This window comes from Artemia franciscana, chromosome 3, assembly GCF_032884065.1.
Source record: "Artemia franciscana chromosome 3, ASM3288406v1, whole genome shotgun sequence".
Classification (NCBI taxonomy): domain Eukaryota; kingdom Metazoa; phylum Arthropoda; class Branchiopoda; order Anostraca; family Artemiidae; genus Artemia; species Artemia franciscana.
The window spans coordinates 10,388,922-10,412,665 of record NC_088865.1 but is presented as its reverse complement, the minus strand read 5'-3'; the positions used below and the strand labels follow the sequence as shown (position 1 = coordinate 10,412,665).

At 34.6% G+C, this 23,744-nt stretch overlaps 1 protein-coding gene across 4 annotated transcripts in view; it reads right to left on the bottom strand.

Moving 5' to 3' along the window:
* The window catches only part of LOC136024867 (uncharacterized), a 45,535-nt gene that overhangs the window by 7,712 nt on the left and 14,079 nt on the right, over positions 1–23,744 (bottom strand). For all 4 annotated transcript variants that reach the window (XM_065700384.1, XM_065700386.1, XM_065700385.1 and 1 more), the window contains 3 exons: positions 22,436–22,513; positions 16,672–16,836; positions 426–565 (listed from right to left, as the gene is read on the bottom strand). In XM_065700384.1, coding sequence (XP_065556456.1) covers positions 459–565; positions 16,672–16,836; positions 22,436–22,481 — 318 coding nt within the window. In that variant the 5' untranslated portion in view covers positions 22,482–22,513 and the 3' untranslated portion in view covers positions 426–458. The remainder of the gene's footprint in view (positions 1–425; positions 566–16,671; positions 16,837–22,435; positions 22,514–23,744) is intronic.

Genomic DNA, 23,744 nt, shown 5'->3' with positions numbered 1-23,744 from the left:
TAATTCGTAAATTACGTATATTTTTACTAATGAAAATGTTCGTAAAAAAAAATTAAAAGTTCTAGTTGCCTTTTTAAGTAATCAAAAAACTGGAGGAATAAATTATTATTATACCCAAAAAGCTTGAATGGATAACCCGTAATTGTTTTTCGTAATTCTAAACAAGTGGTTTTTTTTTAAGCCAAGCCACCCCCCCTCCCGCACCATTTATAAAAATTCCTTTTTTGTGCTTAACATTGGGCTGAAGATAAAAGAATTTCTTTTGCCAGAAGGAAGCAATAGGCATATTCGTGTTCATCCAAAAAAAAGAAACATTTATACGATCAAGTTTTCATAGCAGGCAAGATCACATCAGCTTATCAATGAATAGAAAAATTCTTTAAAAAATGAATTGAAAAAAAACTAGGTCAATAATAAAAGCTTACTTGTATTTGCCAGCATTTTTTTTCAATCTCTCTTTACTTTTTCAATAATAAGAATGCCAGTTTTCGGTTTGACATACAATCCAGGTCGGCCAGTAATAGTCGTGCAATAATACCTTCAATTGCTTCAATATCTTCAATATCTATAAAAAATTACCGTTTTAAGAAGTAGAGTTAAGAGAGAGTCAAACTTTGGCGTAAAGAGCAGGCCGTTGAGTAGGTAAAGCCCCTTTCATATACGGATTAATTTCTGCTCGTTCTAAGTTTTGATGTCGCTTCTTACTTTCATTTAAAAAAAACTTATTTTTTTATGTAATCCCCTTGAAGGAATGATTTAGCTCTATTTATTTGAGCCTTATTCACCTTACTAGGTGGTAGCGCCATCTTTATACAACATCCATACATTAACCTAGATGGCGCTCGGGCCGTAGACCATCTGGAAAGTTTAGCTCTATTTATGTGTGAGATCAAATCAAACACCCTAAGAAATTCATATACTGCTGAACGCAGTTGCTCATAGACTAATAATCGGTGTGATGACCAACCAAGCAAGTATCAGCAGTTTGATGAAAACGCTCATTAAAATAAGACCCTATCCATTTTCACCATTAGCGCCATCCACCTTCATCCGTTTAAACGAACTCGGACTGATGAAGGCTCCACCAGGACCCGTTACTCTGTACGGACAGAAAAGAAGAAGGCGGCGCGGGAAAAGAGCTGGAATACGAATTAAAACTAGACAAAGAGAGCACCCCAGTAAAGCGATTGAGACAATTGTCTCTGCCAGAACACCAAATTACCGACAACAAAAAGACTGGTTCTATATAGAAGTAAAAATTTTGAACCAGAAACCTCTCCCCTCCCTCTCAAGATACGAAGGAGACCCGTGCCCAGAAAGCTCTAGGCTACCCCTATCAACTCTGTCTCCCGTCGCATACAATGCAAAGAAGCGTTTTCCCACATTCCTGCTTTGTAACGCACGTTCTCTTTGCAATAAAATAGATGAGATCGATGTAGTATTAAGGCAGAACAATGTTTCTGTCGCAGCCATAACAGAAACTTGGAACCTGACTGAAGTGACAGGAAGGCTCACCGGTTATGCCCTATACCTCAGAACAAGACAAGCTCTTGGTGACCAGAGACTAGGCGGTAGAGTAGCCCTTTACGTACGTGAAGATATCCTAATGAAGGAGCTACGTGAACTTGAAAGCACTGAACATGAGGCTGTGTCGGTTTGGTGCAAACCATCGGCCATGCCGCGTGCTTACTCATGCATTATCTTTGCTTCAATCTACTACCCTGAAAGTGCTAAAAATCGCCGTGATCTTGTCACATACCTCCAAAAGACTGTCGAACACCTTCGTGCTTTCATTGGAAATCCTGCTATTGTTCTGGCTGGGGACTTTAACCAAACCAAGAAAAGCTGGCTAGCATCATGCCTTTCCCTCAAGCAGGTTGTAAATTTTCCAACACATGAATCTGGCAGCATACTTGATTTAATCCTGACCAACTGTGAGACATATTACCAAACCCCTGAATCCCTTGGGCCGCTTGCCTGTTCTGATCATAACGTTGTGCTCTGGTCAGCTGCCTCTTCAATACCCAAGCTTAAAATTAAGCGTGTCAAGTATCTTCCGCTTACTGATTCAGCAATTTGCACCTATGGTCGATGGATAGCTACTTACTCTTTTCCAGAAGTGTATGGAGACAAAAGCTTCGAAAAAAGAATGCCAACTGTTCAACGAAGTTCTCCATGCCAAATACCTCGAGTTTTTTCCTGAAAAGACTTTCACTAGATGTGAAAGTGATAAACCCTGGATAACCCCCCAAATCAAGAAACTAATCCGAAAAAAGTGCAAGCTTTTCCAAGAAGGAGATTTGCAAAATGCGAAAAAATTGCGAAATCACATTACCTCTCTCACGAGAAGTGCAAAGAAAGATTACGGGCGTGAGAATTTTCGGACAGTCTTAGGCACATTAATCCCAGGAAATGGCACAGAGCGGTCAAGCAAATCACTGGCAAATCCATTCATAACAGCATAAAAATAAGCCACCCTGACGGAACTTACACAACTGCTGATGAGGTTAATCAATATTTCACCCGCATCTGGACCTCATTTCCTTCTCCCACACAAGCCCAGAAGTCTGAAATACTTGACTCCTGTGCAGATGAAGGTGAAAGTAAACTGTTCAGCTTATCCAGACGAACTTCCACCCAAACTGATTCGAGAATACACACCTTTCATTGCAAAACCACTGTCAGTGCTGATAAACCTTTGCTTTCGTATAGGGATCTTTCCAGCTGTTTGGAAGAAAGCTTACGTTAGAGTAATTCCGAAGGTTACCAACCCTAAGAGATGTGACGAACTTAGACCTATTTCGCAAACACCATGCCTGGCAAAAGTGGCCGAGACCTTTATCATGAGGGTCTTACTTGATCAAATCCAGGGATCTATCGACCAGAGACAATACGGCGGACTGAAAGACTGTAATACCTAAGTGTACCTAGTGAGGATGTACGATAGTCTCCTTAAGCTGGTCGAAAAAGGTCACAGTTTTGTAGACCTTAGTGCCATAGATTTCCGAAAGGCATTTGATCTAATCAATCATATTGTAGCTGCCCTTAATCTCAAGCTAATGGGGGCTAAGAAAAAGACTCTTACGCTCGTGTTGGACTTTTTCAGTCAGAGGATGCATCGTGTGTTTGCTCTCTACGAAGGTGACACCAAATCCGAATGGTCCTCATCCATCTGTGGAGCCCCACAGGGCACTAAGCTTGCAGCATTGTATTCTTGTATGTAATTAACTTCCTCATAGCTGACTATGACGACCGCTAGAAGTTCATGGATGACCTGTCATTTATCCTGAAATATTTAGTACAAAACGGAGTTGTGACGCCACAGTTCAGTTCAAATTTTTTCAGTGTTTTCAAAAAAGAGTGCGCTGAGCTAAATCTTGAGATTAATGTGAACAAGTCGAAGATAGTGCGCTTTAACCCGCTAAAAAGTGATATTATGGAGCCAAATGTTCCATTCCCTCTAGCAAACAGTATCAAGATCCTTGGAGTTACTTTTTCCAATGACTTCAGCTTTGCCACACATATTGAAAACGTGGTTAAAAGTGCAAACGCTAGTCTACAGACTTTAAACGGTATGCGTAGGTTCAGTGCAAACACAGAGAGTATTAAGTATGCATACATAGCGTCTGTCCACTCCATTCTGCAATATGCGTGTCCTGTATGGGTGCTTTCAGCACTGAGAACAGTGTATCTTTGTCAGGAGCTTGAATCGGTTCAGAAGCGAGCGGTATCGATCATCTTGGGCCGCCGTGACATCCCCTATGAAAAGGCTCTGGAAGTGCTAGGACTGCCGTCACTCCAAAACCGGTACGAAACTCTGATAATGAGTTTCAGAAAAAACTTGCTTTCTAAATGTCAGCACTGTGACATTCTACCTGATCAACCTCTACCATCAACAACGAGAAAGCAAGATAAGTTAGTTCCCGTTAAAGCAAGAACAAACCGATATGGTAGTTCTTTCGTCCCGGTTTTCCTCAAAATGTATAATAAGAGTTAATATTTATAGTTTTATTTATATTTACAAGTGTAGCTTGATTTTGTATATGTTGTAAAAAAAATACAAATCAGCGACAGCTGTCAAGTTTTTGCTATTAAACCTGTCTACTACCACTACTACTACTGCTACTTAAATGTCAGGTCTTACTAAACTTGATAGTGAAGGAAGCTATTCTATCGGTAAAACACTGTAGTGAGTAAGGTCATGGATAACCAAAATTTTCTAGTTGTAATTATTTTAGAAAACTGAACCAATTATGCCTTAGACGATGCAGCATGTCAAGTTTGGATACAAATATTCTAGCCAAAAAAGGAAGAGAGGGAGAGTTTTTTTTTTATAGAAATGGTCAAATAATTATTTTATTAATTAGGTCAAATGACCAAATGACTAATTAGGTCAAATGAGTAGGTCATATGAATAAGGACCTAAAGACTGTATTTGCAGGAATGATAAGAAGTTTTTGTTTGATATACCATAACATGTACTTAATAAGCAAAAGGAAGTAGATATACTGCCGATTTGAAATAGTAAAACAAATGCAGAAAAATAATAGTGAAAAATAAAACTTTTATCATAGTGGTCGATTGTGACAAAATAACAAGAGCTAATAGCTCATATGGCAATTGTGACAAGGCCGGAAGAGCCAATAGCTCATATGGCATAAGCTCTAGCAAAATTTTAAGAATCCATAGATTGCTTTAAAAGGAAAATCAGAGGCTTAATTTCGGTCGGGATTAAAAATAACACCTATTTTTAGGTCTTATTTTAAAAATAAGACCTATTATATTTTAAAAATAAAAGTCACGAGGTCCTTCTAAATGTCAAAATCCATTAAGATCCGATCATCTACTCGTAAGTTAAAAATGCCTCAATTTTTCTAATTTTTCCTCTCCCTTCAGCCCCCCAGATGGTCAAATCAGGAAAAACGACTTTTTATGCAGCTCCCTGACACACCTACCAATTTTCATCGTCCTAGCACGTCCAGAAGCACCAAATTCGCCAAAGCACTGAATCCCACCCCTTAACTCCCCCAAAGAGAGCAGATTCAGTCCAGTTAAGTCAATCACGAATATTCGATATTTATAAGCATTTTCCAAGATTTCCGGTTTCCCTCTCCAACTCCCCCCCCCCAATCTCAACAGATCTGGTTGAGGTTTTGAAATAAGAGCTCTGAGACATGAGTTCCTTCAAAATATCAAATTTCATTATCATCTGGGTGATCTGGTCACCCGTCCTTAAGTTAAATTAAATAAAAAAAACAAGTTTTTTAAATGAAAGTAAGGAGCGACATTAAAGCTTGAAACGAGCAGAAATTACTCCGCATATGAAAGGGGCTTTTCCGTCTCAACGCCCCGCTCTTTACGCTAAAGTTTGATTCTTTTTCTTAACTCTACATTTTAAAACAGTAAAAAAAACTTTAGCGTAAAGAGCGGGGCGTTGAGAAGGAAAAGCCCCTTTCATATATGGAGTAATTTCTGTTCGTTTCAAGTTTTAATGTCGTAATGACAGTACACATATCGGTGTTACATAATACTTTAAGAGGTTTTTTCCTCGGGGTTTCTTTTTCTTTCAAGGCGTTTTTCACAAGGAATTTCTATATTCTAATGGTTTGTGTCCCCATTAGGATTCAAAAGGGCCATTTCCATCCAATGGAACTGCGCCCTAGACAGCAAGACCAGCAATCTATTTCTAATATTATGATCCAGGAAATATATTTTACGAGATAACCAATTACACATGCGGAAAATGTCCATGTCCCGCTTACTAGAATGACTGAGGTATTGATTACGTGTTTCATATGACTGCAATAGCTAAGATACTCAGGGGAAACTCGATTACTAGAGTTTGGCTACATTTCAAATACACCTGCTTGTTAAATAATACTTTAGAGTGTATTAACAATAATATTGGGGGTAGCTCTTAGCGCATTTTTACCAATAGAGTATTTTTGACCCATATGACATTTTTCAGGGATTTTAATGCAAAAATATTTGTTTATACCAGAGTCGATAATCAGACCTAATGAAACAATATCCATTAGCGTTTCTTCTGATAACTCTTGGCAATTGAGGCCAGCGTTGCACAATGTACAAGCCCCCACCCCCAAAGAAACGCCAAAGAGAGTACTATCCGATGACATTGCGGGGTTTTCATAGCGTATTTTTTTACTAATAGAATCTTTTCCGCACGTATTTTATTTTTCAAGCCTTTTCATGCAAAAATATTCGTCTACACTGGAATTGATCATTTAAACTTAATGAAAAAATCTCCATTAGCATCTCTTCTGATGACTCCTAGCAATTGAGGCCTGCTGTACCAGCTGCTCCCCCATCCCTCGATGACACACTTCTAGTGCACATTATCATACCTAAGGGTTTTTCAAGCATTTTCCCTCAAAATAAATTTACAAACTTAAAAATGACATTTTTTTTATTTGAACAGCGGAAACTTGCCATTTCATTGCTAGATTGCGATTTTCTATGACAGTTCCAAGCCTGTGAAACCCAATGGCTGACAAACAACATCCTTTAGTAGGCATTATCACACATATAATATGTTTTTGGGCATTTTCATGCAAAAATACTCGTTTACATAAGAATCAATCATTTAACATTAAATTTAACATCTTGCATGCTGATGTTTGTCCGTGGAACTAATTGCATGTTGATTTTTCTCTTAGTAAGTCTTGTACATTGATTTTTATCCTCGTGAAACTGATTTTGAGCATGGGACTTGTTGCGTGGTGATTTTTGTTTGAGGAATTTGTTGCGTGCAAATTTTGTTCATGAAACTTGTTGCATATTGATTTATTCTCTTCTTAAAACTTGTAGATTGGTTTTTCTAGGAACTTGCTGGCTGCTGATTTTCATATTTGGAAATTCTGGAAAGCTGATTTTTTTCATGGAACTTATTGCATGTTGATTTTTCTCTTCGTAAAACTTTTACATTGATTTTTCTCCTCGTGAAACTGACTTTGAGTAAGGGACTTATTGGGTGGTGATTTTTGTTCGTGCAATTTGTTGCATGCAAATTTTTGTTCATGAAACTTGTTGCATGTCGATTTTTTCTGTTCTTGAAACTTGTAAATTTGTTTTCTCCTCGTGAAACTGATTTTGTTCAAGAAACTCGCTGGGTGCTGCTTTTTGCTCATGGAACTCGTTGAATGCTGATTTTTGTTTGTGGAACTTGTGGAGCTCTAATTTTTGTTCGTGGAACTTGTGGAGCTCTAATTTTTGTTCGTGGAACTTGTTGCATATTGATTATTCTCTTCGTGAAACTTTTACATTGATTTATCTCCTCGTGAAGCTGATATGTTTGAGGAACCTGCCATAAGCTGATTTTCGTTCATGGAACTTTTTGCGTGCTTATTTTTGTTCGTGGATCTTGGTGCCTGTCGGTTTTTTGTTTCGTGGAACTTTTACATTGATTTTTCTCCTTGTGAAACTGGTTCTGTTCATGGAACTTTTTACGTGATGAATTATATTCGTGGAATTTGTTGCGTGCTGATTTATGTTCCTGAAACGTGTTGTATGTTGATTTTTTCTCTTCTTGAAACTTGTACATTTATTTTTCTTATCGTTAAACTAGTTTTGCTCATGGAGCTTGTTACGTGCAGATTTTCGTTCTTGAAACATGTTGCATATTGATTTTTCTTTTCAGGAAACTTGTATATCGACCTTCGTCATTGTGAAACTGATTTTGTTCATTGAACTTGTTGCATGCTGATTTTTGCTCATGGAAGCTGTTGCCCACTGATTTTTATTCTTGAAACTTATTGTATGTTGTTTTTCTTTTCGTAGAACATGTGATTTTTCATATACTGATTTTACTTTGTTGGTGAAACTGTTGATTTTTCACTTCGTGAAACTTGTAAATTGATTTTTTTCCTCGTGAAACTGATTTTGTCCATGGAACTTCAAGCATGCTGATTTTTCTCTTAGTAAGTCTTGTACATTGATTTTTTTCCTCGTGAAATTGATTTTGATCAAAGGACTTGTTGCGTGCTGATTTTTGTTTTTGGAATTTGTTGCGTGTAAATTTTGTTCACAAAACCTGCTTCATGTTGATTTATGCAACCGTATATTACCGTATTTGGTATTAATAATAAAAAAAAATGTTGATTTATTCTCTTCGTGAAGCTTGTAGATTGGTTTTTCTCATCGTGAAACTGATTTTGTTCAAGGAACTTGCTGGGCGTTTCATTCTTGGAAATTCTTGTATGCTGATTTTTGTTCATGGAACTTACTGCATGTTGATTTTTCTCTTCGTAAAAGTTTTGCATTGATTTTTCTCCTCGTGAAACTAACTTTGATCAAGGGACTTATTGGGCGCTGATTTTGGTTCGTTGTTGCATACAAAGTTTTGTTGATGAAACTTGTTGCATGCTGATTTTTTCTCTTTCTGAAACTTGTGCATTTGTTTTCTCGTCGTGAAACTGATTTTGTTCAAGAAACTTGCTGGGTACTGTTTTTCGCTAATGGAACTTGTCGCGTGCTAATTTTTGTTCTTTGAACTTGAAAACAAGTTTCAAAGAACTTGATATGTGCTGATTTTAGTTCCTGCAACTTGTTTAGTGTTGGTTTTTGTTCGTGAAACTTATTGCATGCTGATTATTCTCTTCGTGAAACTTTTACATTGGTTTATCTCCTCGTGAAATTGATATGTTCCAGGAACTAGCTGTGAGCTGATTTTCGTTCATGGAACTTTTTGCGTTCTTATTTTTGCTCGTGGATTTTGATGCCTGTTAATTTTTTTTTTTGTGAAACTTTTACATTGATTTTTCTCCTCGTGAAACTGATCTTGTTCATGGAACTTTTTACGTGCTGATTTATATTCTTGGAATTTGTTGCGTGCTGATTTTTTTTTCCTGAAACTTGTTAAATTTTGATTTTTTCTCTTCTTTAAACTTGTAAATTTATTTTTCTCATCGTGAAATTGGTTTTGTTCATTGAACTTGTTACGTGCAGACTGTTGTTCTTGAAACTTGTTGCATACTGATTTTTCTCTTCAGGAAACTTGTATTTCGACTTTTGTCATTGTGAAACTCATTTTATTCATTGAACTTGTTGCATGCTGATTTTTCCTCATGGAAGTTGTTGCCTACCTATTTTTACATCGTGAAACTTGTTGTATGTTGTTTTTTCTCTTCATAGAACATGTACATTGACTTTTTCTTCACTTTACAAAACGGATTTTGTTAAAGAAACTTATTACGTGCTGATTTTTGTTCGTTGAACTTGTTGCACGCTAAGGTTTTTTCGTCAAACTTGTCAAATGATTATTTTTCTTTTCGGGAAACTTGTATATTAGTTTTTCTCCTCGTGAAACAAATTCTGTTCATGGGACTTGTTGCGTGCTGATTTTTATTCGTAGAATTTGTAGCGTGCAAATTTTGTTCATGAAACTTGTTGCATGTTGATTTATTCTCTTTGTGAAACTTGTAGATTTGTTTTTCTCATCGTGAAACTGATTTTGTTCAAGGAACTTGCTGGTGCTGACTTTCATTCTAGGAAATTCTCGCATGCTGATTTTTTTCCGCATAACTTATTGTATGTTGAATTTTCTCTCCGTAAAGCTTTTACATTGATTTTTCTCCTCGTGAAACTGACTTTGATCAAGAGACTTGTTGGGCGCTGATTTTTGTTCGTGGAAAATTTTGCATGCAAATTTTTCTTCATGAAAATTGTTGCATGTTGATTTTTTCTTTTCTTGAAACTACTATATTTGTTTTTCTCATCGTGAAACTTTTTTTGTTTAAGGAGCTTCCTGGGTACTGATTTTCGCTCATTGAACTTGTCGCGTGCTAATTTTTGTTCGTGGAGCTTGTTGAGTGCTGATTCTTGTTCATAAAACTTGTTGTATGTTGATTTTTCTTTGGGTGAACATGGAACATTGATTTTTCTCCTCGTGAAACTGATTTTGTTCATGAAACTTGATATGTGAATATTACTGAAAACTACTTTTTGTTCATGGAACATGCAGCTTGCTGACTTTTATTCATGAAATGTGTTGCATCTTAATTTACCTCTTAATGGAACTTGTAAACTTGATATATGTATTGTAAACATGTTATATGTTGATTTTTCTCTTCATGAAACTTCCACAATTATTTTTCTCATCGCAAAACTGGTTTTGTTCATGTTACGTGATGATCGTTGCTCCTAAAACTTGTTGCATACAAATTTTACTTTTAATGAAACTTGTACATTAATCTTTCTTTACTGTGAAACTGGTTTTGTTCATGGAACTTATCGCATACCGATTTCGTTTGTAAAATTTGTTTGCGTCTTGATTTTTCTCTTTGGTTTTTTGTTAGAATTTTTGTTCATAGAACTAGTTGCGTGCTGATTTTTTTTGATTTTTCTATTCGTAAGACTTATACACTTGATTTTTCAAGTGTATAACTGATATTCTTCATGGACCATGTTGCCTGCTAATTTTTGTTTTCGGTACTTGTTGCGTGCCGATTTTTTTTCTGATACTTGCTAAAAGCTGATTTTTCTCTTCGTGAAACTTATACATTGATTTTTTTCACTCTGATTCTGATGTTTTCATTTTCAGATAGCTTACTGCATGTTGATGTCGTTCATGAAATTTGTCGCGTCTTGACATTTCTCTTCGTAAAATTTGTTTGCTGATTGTGTTCCTCGTGAAAATGAGTTTCTTCATGAAACTTGTTGCAAGCTAATTTTTTGTTCATGAAACTTGTTGAATTTTGATCTTTCTCTTCATGAAACTTGTGCATTGATTTTTCTCATCATGAAACTTAATTTGTCCATGGAGCTTGTTGCGTGCAGATTGTTGTTTGCGAAACTTGTTGCATGTTGGTTTTTCTTTTCGTAAAGCTTGTACCTCGATTTTTCTCCCCAAGAAACAGATTTTGTTCATGGAACTTGCTGTGTGCTTATTTTTGTTCGCGAAACTGGCTGCGTCCTGATTTTTGCTGGTGAAACTAGTTGCAAGTTGTTTCTTCTCTTCGTGAAACTTGTGCATATACTTGTTTCTCCTTGTAAAACTGATATTCTTCCCGGAGCTTTTTGCATGCTGATTTTTGTTCTTGGAACTTGTTGCGAGCCGATGTTTGTTCATGAAACATGTTATATGTTGATTTTTCTCTCCGTTAAACTCGTACAACTATTTTTCTCATCGCAAAACTGGTTTTTTTCATGGAATCTGTTACGTGATGATTGTTGTTCGTAAAACATATTGCATATTAATTCTGCTTTTAGTGAAACTTGTACATTAACCTTTCATTACTGTGAAACTGGTTTTGTTCATGGAACTTAGTGCATACCGATTTTGTTTGTAGAATTTGATTGTGTCTTGATTTTACTCTTTGGTTTTTGTTTGAATTTTTGTTCATGGAACTAGTTGAGTGCTGATTTTTCTATTCGTAAGACTTGTACATTTGATTTTTCTCTTCGTGAAACTGATATTCTTCATGGACCTTGTTGCCTGCTGATTTTTGTTTTTGGTACTTGTTGCGTGCCAATTTTGTTCATGACACTTGGTTGCAAATTGATTTTTCAATTGATAACATTTGAGGGTAACTGCATAGCTGAATAGTACGCCAGCCTAGGTATATACGTGACTTTAGAGACCACACAAAATTGGTATTTTACCTATTTTACTGTTTTACGTGTTTTGCCGGTGTTTTACCTCTTTTACGGCACTCTGTAGTTATCATCGCGCAAAAGTAGCCAAAGGCTGGGAGAAACAGGTTTGGAAGATAGTCTGTAGCAATGTAGCCCAGTCTAAAGCCTAGAACACACGTAGCTTTTTTTGGAACCCATTGGGTAAATCGTTGTCACTTCGCAAGAAACGTCGTCAATTTGAGCTTGAAATATTGCAAAATTCGGAAAAACAGCGCCAAATTTGATCTTGATCATAAAAACGGACAATCTCAATCATTTCCTTCCCTTCAGCATGAAAATCAAAAGGCCTGAATAATAACAACAATAGGTAAATTTTTAATAATAAAAGAATAAATGTTTAAATAAAATAAATATTGAAAATATTATAAATTTTAATTATAAAAGTACTTAACAATAATAATAAAAGAACCAAATAAAAAGTTAAGATGAAAAGTTAAGGTGAAAGTTAAGATGAAAGGAGTGCCTGAAAAAAACTACGTGTGTTCTAGGCTACAAGCCCAAGAGAAAACTGGGATTTTTACCTACCATATTTTTTTGCCGTTGCTACTCTAGCACAGAAAAACTAGGCGGTATACATTCTACCGTTGTAACGTCAGTCAAGCATTATAGATAATAGATTGTAGATCATTATAGATTATAGATCATTATAGACCGTTGTAACGTCAGTCGAGCATTATACATCATTATAGACCGTTGTAACGTCAATCAAGCATTATAGATCATAAGCCTTTTTGTGTTTCCAATGAAAACAATTTAAGAAAAGACCATTTGCCCCTCCCCCCATATGCATCATAAAATACATTTATGTGTCTCTCCTCTATATTCGTAAGAATGAATTACACGGTTAAAGACTATATTATCTTTAACCGCACACATAATTTTCATTTCAGGAAATAATCTAGCACTTAAAAATTATAACCATCTCAACTTTAATACACTCTATCGATCTGATATGATTTCTTAAGTCAGACGACCTTTTATCCCCGAGACATACTTTTTGTTTTTTACCGAGCGTTCCTTAGAAGTGTATAGGATAGTGTATTACCATGGACACATTGGGGTAGAAACAAAAAATGTTTCTTCGTTAATTGCTTCTTGTCGAAGCAATTAACGAAAGGCGAAATAAAAGATAATTTATTTTAAAGCCTACGTCGAGATGGAAGCAGAAGAAACGGAAGGGGACAATTGGCGTTTTTATTTTCTTGTTTTTTTTTTTTTTTTGTTTTTTTTTTTTTAACTGCTGACAAATGAGTGTGTTTGCAGAGGGTATATCATAAAATAGAAACAGACTTGAATTCATCATAGATTTTTTCCATTTTTTTTTTTTTGTTTTATTGAGAAGGGAGTGGACAATTGTAAAACAAATTCTAGATAACTTAATTGGCGAATGTCCAGAAATTAAAGGGATTTTAAAGTGTCAGGGGATTGGGACCAAATTAGCCCCTGCCACGTAAAACAAATGCTAGATAATTTGATAGGGGAATGTCAAGAAATTCAAAGAATTTTAAAGTGTCAGGGGGATCAGGCCCAAATTAGCCCCTGCCGTCAACCCTAAGCAAATCAAAATCCATTTGTTATTAACGAATAAAATGAATAGTGATCAAATTTATGCGCCCAAAACTAAATAGTATTTTAAAAAGATCTTGAATTTATTTACGTTAAGGAAATTTCTACCTATTGGTTTTCACAATAGAGGATGGATATTATCTTACTAACCCAAGCCAAACCAATAACATTAACAATTCTCATTAATAAAAGACAGGCAAAAAAAGCCTAACTGATCTTTTAGATACAGGGCAGCTCTAAAACAGCAATTTTACCCTATATTTTCCTAGGGAATATCTCATTTTACCAATTTACCTTGTTTCACCAGTTTTACTGGCCAGATTTTTATTTTGCAGCAATTTTACAACAATACGTCAATCTGGTAAACAATATGCTTTTACGTTTCAGAATCCTCGTTTCTAACATTAGCAGTGAAGTTTATCATTAATGTTACAATTTTAACTATTATCAAAAACTTTAGTCGCCACTAGTGATGGACAAGGTGAAAGAGACATAAAGGCTATGGAGGATTGCCACCTAAGAAGGTGAGGCCAAGGAGCTCTTTTTATTAGAAATCGGAAGTTCTAGTGCCCGTTTAAGAGTTAACAGCAAGTGGAGGGCAATCAACCCCGCTGAAAAAAAGCTCAACTGGTCTTCTCGAGCCAGGGCAACTCTAAAACAGCAATTTTACCCACCATTATCCTAAGAAATACCTTCGTTTTTTTTTACAAATTTTACCTTGTTTCACCAGTTTTACTGACCGGGTTTTCATTTTGCGGTAATTTTACAACAAAACGTTAACCTGGTAAACAATATGCTTTTAAATTTAAGAAACCTTGTTTATAATATAACGTCGCCATTTTAACTATTTTTCATAAATTTCAGTCGCCAATACTGATGAGTAAGGTGAAAAATGTCAACAAGACATAAAAGCTATAAAGGATTGCCACCAAAAAAGGTAAGACTAAGGGCCTCTTTTGATTCAAAATGAGAAGTTCTAGTGCTCGTTGAAGAATCAACAGCAAATGGAGGGGAAAAGACCCAGTCTCCGTGCCTGTTTTCCAACAATTCTTCCGATCAAAATTTAAAGATGATTACTTTGTTCAAAATAAACTAAAGGTAGAATAAATATCCTTCCGAGGTTGACAATCCCTCTTCATACCACAGGGTAAGGGCTATAAGCTATGAAAATTAACCATTGTTATGGTTAATTAAAACATTGTTAGGGAGGTGACTCCTTGAATTTGAAAGCAGAAGTTCAAGAGCCCTTTTTAAGATAGAGAAAAAAGTTAAGAGGGTAACCAGCTTTTCCTCCTACCTTGCCCCCCCCCAAAAAAAGGCACCCTATCAAAATTTTAAGGCAGCTTTTGATCACAGTTTTCCAAAGGTCCAATAATTATTCATAAGTTGACAACCTTTCCCATATGTTGCAGGGCAAGGACAATAAGTTATGGAAGTTTTTTTTTATTAAATTATAAGTTTTTACTAAGAATAGAGGCCCTATTTGATCCTAAATATTCAATAAAGCTTAGAATAATAAGTCAAAACTTTAAGAAAATGGTGAGGGTGATTCCGAGAACAATCAATACAAACAATGTATTGGAACTATCACTTTTTTTCGATGGATTTGAGGGTGCAAAATGCAGTTTCATTTCATTCGTAGAGGGATGCACAAATAAGTGTAGACAGTAAGAGACCAATTAGTATTTTCATTGAGGGATAACAAACTTCTCCACATTAGTTTACATTTTATTTGTTTAAAAGAATAGGGAAGACAAAAACAGAACCTGTAAGTAACATTCGCATGTTATGTTTTCGTCATCTTTGTTTGCATTTTTAGCGAGTTGGTAAGCCTATTTCTTGCTTTCAATCCCTTTGAGGGTACAAAAATTCAGTTTCGTTTCATTCGTAAATTAGTTTACATTTTATTCGTTTAAAATAATAGGGAAATTGGTTTTCAAAGACGATTGAGGGAGTTTTAAATAAGAAGTAGTTCTACGACCATTATTATCTTCAGGGATTATGGGTTCTACAGTTCTGCTGACTAATGTACCTTTCTTTTACTTTTAGAAGCGTTAATCCTAAGTAGTATGATAAAGAAAAAGAAAAAGGATTTCGTAGATGGCACAAGTTGTAATATTTATATATTGCACCCGTTTGTCCATTTTTCATTTGTTTAAATTGGATCACGAAAAGCAACGGATAAATTTAGAGTAACAACAAAGCAACAGGATTCTTGAAGTTAGGCATAGATGCATAGAATTAATTATATGGCGTTGGAAGTTTAAGCCCGTGACGATTCAAACAAGTTTCAAGAGTCTACAGTTTCATAATATTGTTGCTATGTCGGTTCTACCATCAGCCTCTTCGGCAACTACGGTTCAGGACCTCTCATAGCATAAATATTCCAACGAATTTTTCTTTATAACTCGGGGAGGGGGAGGGGGGGTACTTGGGGTAAATGCCCCATTAACATCCATAAAAAATTTATGTATTTTTTTCCTAACCTTCTTCTGTATTTTTAAAATCTACTGGTGCTCATAATGTTTCCTTAAGTATATATTAAAAACAAATTTTTCAACTACGCTTAAGGACCTCTCACAGTATAGATATTCAAAAGAAATTTTCTTTATAACTCGGGTGGGGGGGGGGGTACATGGGGTAAATGCCCCATGAATATCGGAAAAAAATCAAATCAAATTTTTTAAATGTTTCAAATCCCTTGAACCCCTTAATTTATATTTAAAACAGATCGTTTACAGCAGTAAACTCTCAAAAAGTACCTTTCCGATTTCTGAGTAACTTTCATATTTTTCTATGTGTGACTTTTCTTCAAGTTCATTGGTACCTCTCTTAGCCAAACATTCCAAGGAAGTAATTCTTATAAACCTGGAGAACATAGAAGATATTCTTGCTGAATACCCATTGAATTTTAAACCAGAATGAAACTTGATTTTCTGTGTGATTTTTTAAATCCAATGGGACTCGTTTTATCCTTCCAGCTGTGTATTTTCATTTGACGGTATTTTTTTTTAATTAATATTAAATATTTAAAATTGCTGGTAGGCTGTTCAGTTTAAAACAGCTAATTTTCTTATTGTTTCAATTCGGCTTGAAATCAAAATAACAGAAAGATTTATATCTTAATTTATAAAGAAATATATTCAGTATAAAAGTAGATAGTAAAAACTATATGGAAATCTACAGCTTAAGGGCTGATTGTGAAGCATTTTGAAAAACAATATTCGCGAAACTGCGAATAAAGTGAATGTTTAAAAGCTTTCATGTAAAACCACAAAAACGATTTGGCAAACATCTGCGCATTAGAACAATATACTTCTCATCTTAATCTTACTTCCATCTTAATCTTAATCTAACTTCCATCTTAAAATTAGGTCCTTTTGTTTTATTTTAGTCCACTACAATATTGTCCAATACGTTCAATTCACACAAAACCAAATGTTTGAGATATACCTTCATTTTCAGAACATGTGGGTCCTGATTCCTGGATTTCATATTCAAATTTACATGGTCCTGAAATGCTGGGTATAATGGGAATATCTTCACGTTTCGGAGACAAAAATTGATTTGAAATGTGGAAGGGCTTTCCACTTTCAACTGGTAAAGCATCATCAATTTCTAAAACAAAATTTAAATTCAAAAGATATAGTAGACATTCAACAATAAAGGTTACTAAATAAATCCAACTGCTTTTTCTTCTAGTTACATGTATATTGACGTTACAAGTATATTGAAGAAACACATATACATTAAAACAGGTATATTTGAAGTTTTTTTCACAAATCGTTTTGAAAATCTGCTGTTTATAAAGCAAAAGAAAACCTGAAACGTTCAACATAATTCACGGAAATACATTAGAGTTCAAGGTCCCGGATTAGGGCAAATTAACAATAATTAATTGAATAAGAAAAAAACTAGAATATTTCATAAATTAAATACAGTTCAAATAAGAAAAATTAATTAATGAAGTCTCAAAATCATCCCCGTTCGTCTGCAAGTCTAATGGACTTGTCGGTCATGTGTCCAAAAATACGACAGTCATCCTGAGACTCAAAGCGGGGAAACCTTTTAGGCTAAGGTCGAGTGTTCGCCACTGAGTCCAAGCAAATTCAGTCCCCAGTTTTGCATACAAGTCTAGTTGACATTGTCCGTCATGAGTCAATCCACAAATTTCAATTATCCCCATTACAATTCCAGTAAATAGCTCATATAATGAGAAAAATCTTAGTTGCTCAAGTCCTGTGGGCATGGTCTGTCATAAATCTTCGAAAACCTGCTTTTATTTGGGATTTCCAATTGCCTTCAGATAGCTAATAGAAATTCATAGACTATTTGAATCATCCTCACTCCATGATTAATACCTTAGTTCTGCCCTAGTATAGGCTAGATGAATAGATCATAGACTATCTATCAAAAAGTGAAATTACAACATTTCTATATAATTCTGAAAAGGCTCATGCAAGCTTTGCCTCTCATTCAGACTATCACACTGTCTTGGCTTTGTCTTCAATTAGTCATCGCTACTTGAGGATTTTTAATATTTGATTTTGCTAGGATTAAGAGGTGATGCACCTCCTCCATTTTAACAAGAGCTAAGAGCTCATATGGCACTTGTGACGAGGTCGGAAGAGCCAAGAGCTCATATGGTATGAGCTTTAAGGAAATTCTAAGAATCAATAGATTGCATTAAAAGGAAAATCAGAGGCTTAATGTCGGTCGTGATTTAAAATAAGAGCTCTGAGTCACGAGATCCTTCTAAGTATCAAAATTCATTAAGATCCGATCACCCCCTTGCAAGTTAAAAATACCTCAATTTTTCTAATTTTTCCTCTCCCTTCAGCCCCCAGATGTTCGAATCGGGAAAAACGACTTTATCAAGTCAATTTGTACAGCTACCTGACACGTCTACCAATTTTCATCGTCCTAGCACGTCCAGAAGCACCAAACTCGCCAAAGCACTGAACCCCACCATCTAACTCCCCCAAAGAGAGCGGATCCAGTCTGGTTACGTCAGTCACGTATCTACGACATTTATAAGCATTTTCCAAGATTTCTGGTCCCCCCACACCAGCCCCCCCAATGTCAACAGATCTGGTCAGGATTTGACATAAGAGCTCTAAGACATGAGTTCCTTCTAAATATCAAATTTCATTAAGATCCGGTCACCCGTTCTTAAGTTAAAAACACCTCAATTTTTCTAACTTTTCCAAATTAACTACCCCCAGCTCCCCCAAAGAGAACGAATCCGTACCAACTAAGTCAATCTCGTATCTATAACTTCTGCTTACTCTTCCCATCAAGTTTCATCCCGATATCTCCACTCTAAGCGTTTTCCAAGATTTCCATCAAGATTTCCAACTCCACCAAAGAGAGCGGATCCGATCACTCCTTCGTAAGTTAAAAATACCTCATTTTTTCTTTTTTTTTTCCGAATTAACCGGCCCCCCACTCACCCCCCCCCCAGATGTTCAAATCGGGAAAACAACTATTTCTAATTTGATCTGGTCCGGTCCCTGATACGCCTGCCAAGTTTTATCATCCTAGCTTGCCTGGAAGTCCCTGAAGTAGCAAAACCAGAACAGACCGACAGACAGGCATACCGACAGACAGATAGACCGACGGAATTTGCGATCGCTCTTTGTCACTTGGTTAATACCAAGCGCCATAAAAACCAATGTGTGGAAATTATCTTAACGTAAATGAATTAAATTTTTGTAAAAAAATTCTATTGAGTTTACGGCACATATATTTGATTAATACTGCCTAATGTGTCTGTCGCAACACTAGACCTCTTAGAAACGCTCGGTAACACACATCAAGTGCATCCCCGGGCTAAAAAGCCGTCTGAATTAACAAAACATATCAGAACAAATGCGTGTATTAAAGTAGAGGTGGTTATATTTTTAAAATGTTGGAATATTACCTGAAATAAAACTATGAGGGCGGTTAAAGATAGTTTTAAATTGTAAAGAACTGAACAATTCATTCTTACGAATATAGAGGAGGAAAATACAATGTATTTTCCAATATTTAGAGGGGGGTTGTCTTTTTTCAATTGTTTTCATTGAAAACACAAACGATTTTCATTGAAGACGAAAAAAAGAAACAAAAAAGCACCAAAACTAAGAACTTTTTTAAGCTCAATTTGGCGCCGTATTTTTTGCAAAACGACACGGATTTACCAAATCGGCACCGAAAAAAGCTACGTCTGTTTTATGCTTTAAACTGGGTGATATTGCTACAGACCCACAGGTGAAATTATATTCCTTTTTGTAATTTTTTTGTGGAATAAGCAAAAATGTAAATAAGGGAATAAGGGAATTTTATATAAGGGAATTTTGTGGAATAAGCAAAAATAAAATTTATATTATTTTTCAAATATTTATTCCACTAAAATTTTTTTATTAAAATTTAAATTCTTTCATTATTAAATATTTAAGTATTATTATTATTCACATCATCTAGTTTTCATAATGAAGAGAAGAAGCGATTAAAAATTCAATTTTTTTTATAATCATAATGAAGTTCAATGTCGGTTTTTGCAAATCAGCACCAAAACTACTATTTTTTGTAAGCTCAAATTGGCACCTTATTCTTGGCAAATCGACAAGGATTTACCAAATTGGCACCAACAAAAGCTACATCAATTTTAAGCTTTAATCCAGGCACATTGCTACAAACCCACAGACACAATTATGTTACTTTCTGCAATTTTTGTGTGTGGGAAGTTTACTTAAACTGCGTAGTAAAAGAGAATAAGCAAATGTAAATAAGGTGATATGTTTTTAGAGAAGGGCTAGTCATATACCAGTTTATCACTCAATCCTAAACACTTCATAACAAAACTAATGAATGCAAGTCAGGTGACACCTACGTTAGTAATATCCCTATTCGTTCTGGTCTTAGGCAAGGAAGAGTTATATCCCCTTATCTTTTAATGCTTGTCTTTATTCTGTTTTGACACGTATTAATCCATCATGTTTCTTAGGCCTAACTAATCTTTCGTTTATTGCATAAGCAGATGATTTACTATTGATCAGCCGCACTAAATCTAGCCTAATTAAGTCAAGTCAGATTGTTTCTAAGTCATTTGAGGAAATCGGCCTCAAACTTAATACTGATATATGAATATTTACTTTTTAATGCTCAACATCTAAGTAGTGATCTTGCTTATAGTTCTTTTTCAGCTAAGCTCGTTTCTTCGATTCGGTGGCTTGGCATTAGTATTTGTTCATCTTTATCAGCTTTTCGATCTTGTGGGCTCAATAATAGTAAACTTAAAATTGGGTACACAAAAATTGTCCCGAACCGAGACAGATTTTCACGAAAGGCTTTATCTAGACTTTATTCTACATACCGCGATCACTCTATATTGTTTTCTTTCCGGTTTGCGCCCGTTTGTTAATAACCAAGATTTGGAAAGTATAAGAGTTCTGTATTTTCATTATTGCAAATATTTATTGTATCTGCCGCGTTCTTATAGAAATCAGAAGATTATTAGAAAGTATTGTGCCACGGATATTATTTTGTTTAAAAAACTCTATGCTAAATTCGGTGCTGAGGCCTGTCAACACTTGGGTCCTTACCACCCTTTGATTAGACTATATTGATTGTATTGTCTGTGTTATTTTGTCTTTCTTTCCTTAGCGTTTTTACTCCGCTTAAATTGTCAAAACAGGCCAGTAACAAATAAATTATTGTTATTAGTTATTAAGTAACTTTTTATTTGACCTACTGTGTCTCTAGTAAAGCTCATTGCTGTGTCTCTAGCAATTTTTTTTTACAATACCATATCCAAACCTGTTTCTCCCAGTCTTTGGGAAGATTTGCACCATGATAAATACTAGGCGTAATAAAATATATAAAAGATCGGTAAAATATGTAAAATATCGGCAAAATACATAAAATACCGCTAAAAAACGTGAAATACCGGTAAAATTGTTGAATAGGTAAAACAGATAAAATACCAATTTTACAGGGATTCGTAAAAATTACGTTAAAAATAACCAGTTTCACTATGACCAATTTTACCATTTACATCACTAAATAACATAAAACCATTTTGGCAAACATCTGCACATTGGAATAAGAAATAACAGCTTTCATATTAAGATTAAGTCCCTTTGTCCTATTTTTGTCAAATAAAATATTATCCAATACATTTGATTCTACAAAAATAAATATTTGAATTCAAAATATTTGGATTCTGATTCCATTTTGTCATATTCAAATTCACATGATCCTGAAATATTGGGTAAAGTAAGCAAAAGAGCATCTTCACGTTTTGGTGAGAAAAAATGGTTTGGAATGTGAAAGGACTTCTCACTGTCATCTGGTATAGCACCATCAATTTCTAAAAGAAAATTTAAATTAAACAGACCTGGATAAAATTAAACAATTTAATAAATCGTTTTTAAAATCTGCTTTTAGTAAAGGAAAAGCAACCTTAAACGTTCAGCAAAATTCATGGAAATTCATTAAAAATGGATAGTCCTGGAATAGGGTAAATTAACAATAATTAATGGAACAAGAAAAAATTTGAACATTCAATAATTAAATACAGCCAAAAATTAATCATTTTTTTGTCACAGAAGCAGTCAATTTTTTACACAATTAAAAATACCTAAAATGCCAACTGATTAGAGTTTTCTGCTTCAAGTGGGTTAGTTCTCAAAACGTACAGAAAACAAACTGTAGCTTGCCAAACTTCACCATCTGAATTCAACTAACTTTAACCTCCCTTATATATCTTGTAACTTAAGATTCCTATCTAAATTCAATATCAGTTATATTGAATTTATATATACTGAATGTACATACATACATTTATAAAAGAAATCTTACAAAAAAATAATTATTATAACTTTAAAAAAAAACCATTAATACCCTGCTTTGGTGGAAAAATTTTGCTCATCATACCTAGACAAGAGAAAGAGTAAGACAAAATTATTCCTGCCATATGATTAATTGTCTCCAAAACTTAATAATTATGACTAATAAATTGAGTCTATACATGGAAAATATATAGAGTTAAGGTTATATATAGTTAAGGTTATATATATACAGGTAAATATAGAGTTAAGGTTACGCTAAATATCCACCTTTTTTGTTTTCCTTAGGCCTGCATCAGGATTAAAAAAATAAAAAGTGAAAATAATTTTCTAGAGTAAAACAGCTTTCTTTTTATTGTAACAAAGAACTTAACTATATAACTTACCTTTTTTAATAAAAGTACCCTCAGAAGTTGTTATGAGTTCAGCCATATTAGAAACTTAAGGGAAGGCCATGAAAGATCCTGGAATAGAGTTGTTGCAACTGATGAAAGGAATAATATTATGATCAACACTTGGATACAGCACTCAGATTTGAGTCAAGAGAGTAGTGGCAAAAGTCTTTGGAAATAAAAAAACTATAATGATTGATCAGTATTAATGCAATTCATCCATACTGCTTTCAGCTCATCTTAACACAATTAATATTACAAGTTCAACTCCTTCAGCAGGCAAAAGCATTAGAGATATGATTTGATTAGTTTCTTATTTTAAGAAAGTGTCAAACTTCCAAAATTGTCTTTCTGATGTAACTCTATTTGAAGTGTATTTTGGGATTTTAGGCAATAGTAGACTTTCATGGTAAAAAAAAAGTAGCAAAATACAACTATTAGCTTATTCTGTTAGCTGTTACAGTTGTAGGGTACTCATTAAGCAAATTTTTGAAGCTAAAAACAGTTGGCTCGGAAAATTTGGTTTAGTTACTGAAATAAAAGCTTTATCCATAATGTCATTGCTTAAAACCCTACAGTTGGTAGGCCTATTACTCATTTCCAAGAGTCAATATCAAACTGTTCCTACAAATCAGTCTTCAAGAATATGTGACCATAGATCTAAAATTCAATCAAAAATATATTATGAAATTGCCTTGTATTCACGTATTAAACAAATTAGCAATTACTGTACCTTCTAAAGCATTTAAAAAATCAAAGCTAAACTAAAAATCAAGCAGTCAAACAAATAATTCCAGACATATAATTCCTTTATTTTCTAACATCTGCTAAAATATACAAATAATTGTCTAAAATTATAATATCTATTGTTAGTGAGTTCTTCATATTCAACTTGTTACCTTCAAGGAAAAACCATAAAATTAAACAAATATACTTGTGCAAATGTAAAACCTCTTAATTATATTAATCTATAAAGTTTTTCACTTTACTCTCACCATCCTTCCTAATCATTAAATATACAGACAAAATCATATATTCTCAGTAAAATTACCTATTGCCTGGTGCTACAAATGTTATTGGTTTGCTTGTTAAATCCTTTAGAAAGTCAGAATAGTTTTGACAATTTATTGTGTTTCTTTTAGCAAGAGAGGATGCTATTCTGATACCAAAGCTCAAGAATGTTAAAAATCATGGAATGAAATATGTTATTAGTGTACAGTTCAGTGCAATCATAGAAGGAGATATGGTACTAGTGTACAGTTCACTGTAAGAAGATGAAAACACGGTTAGGTTTAGAAAATAA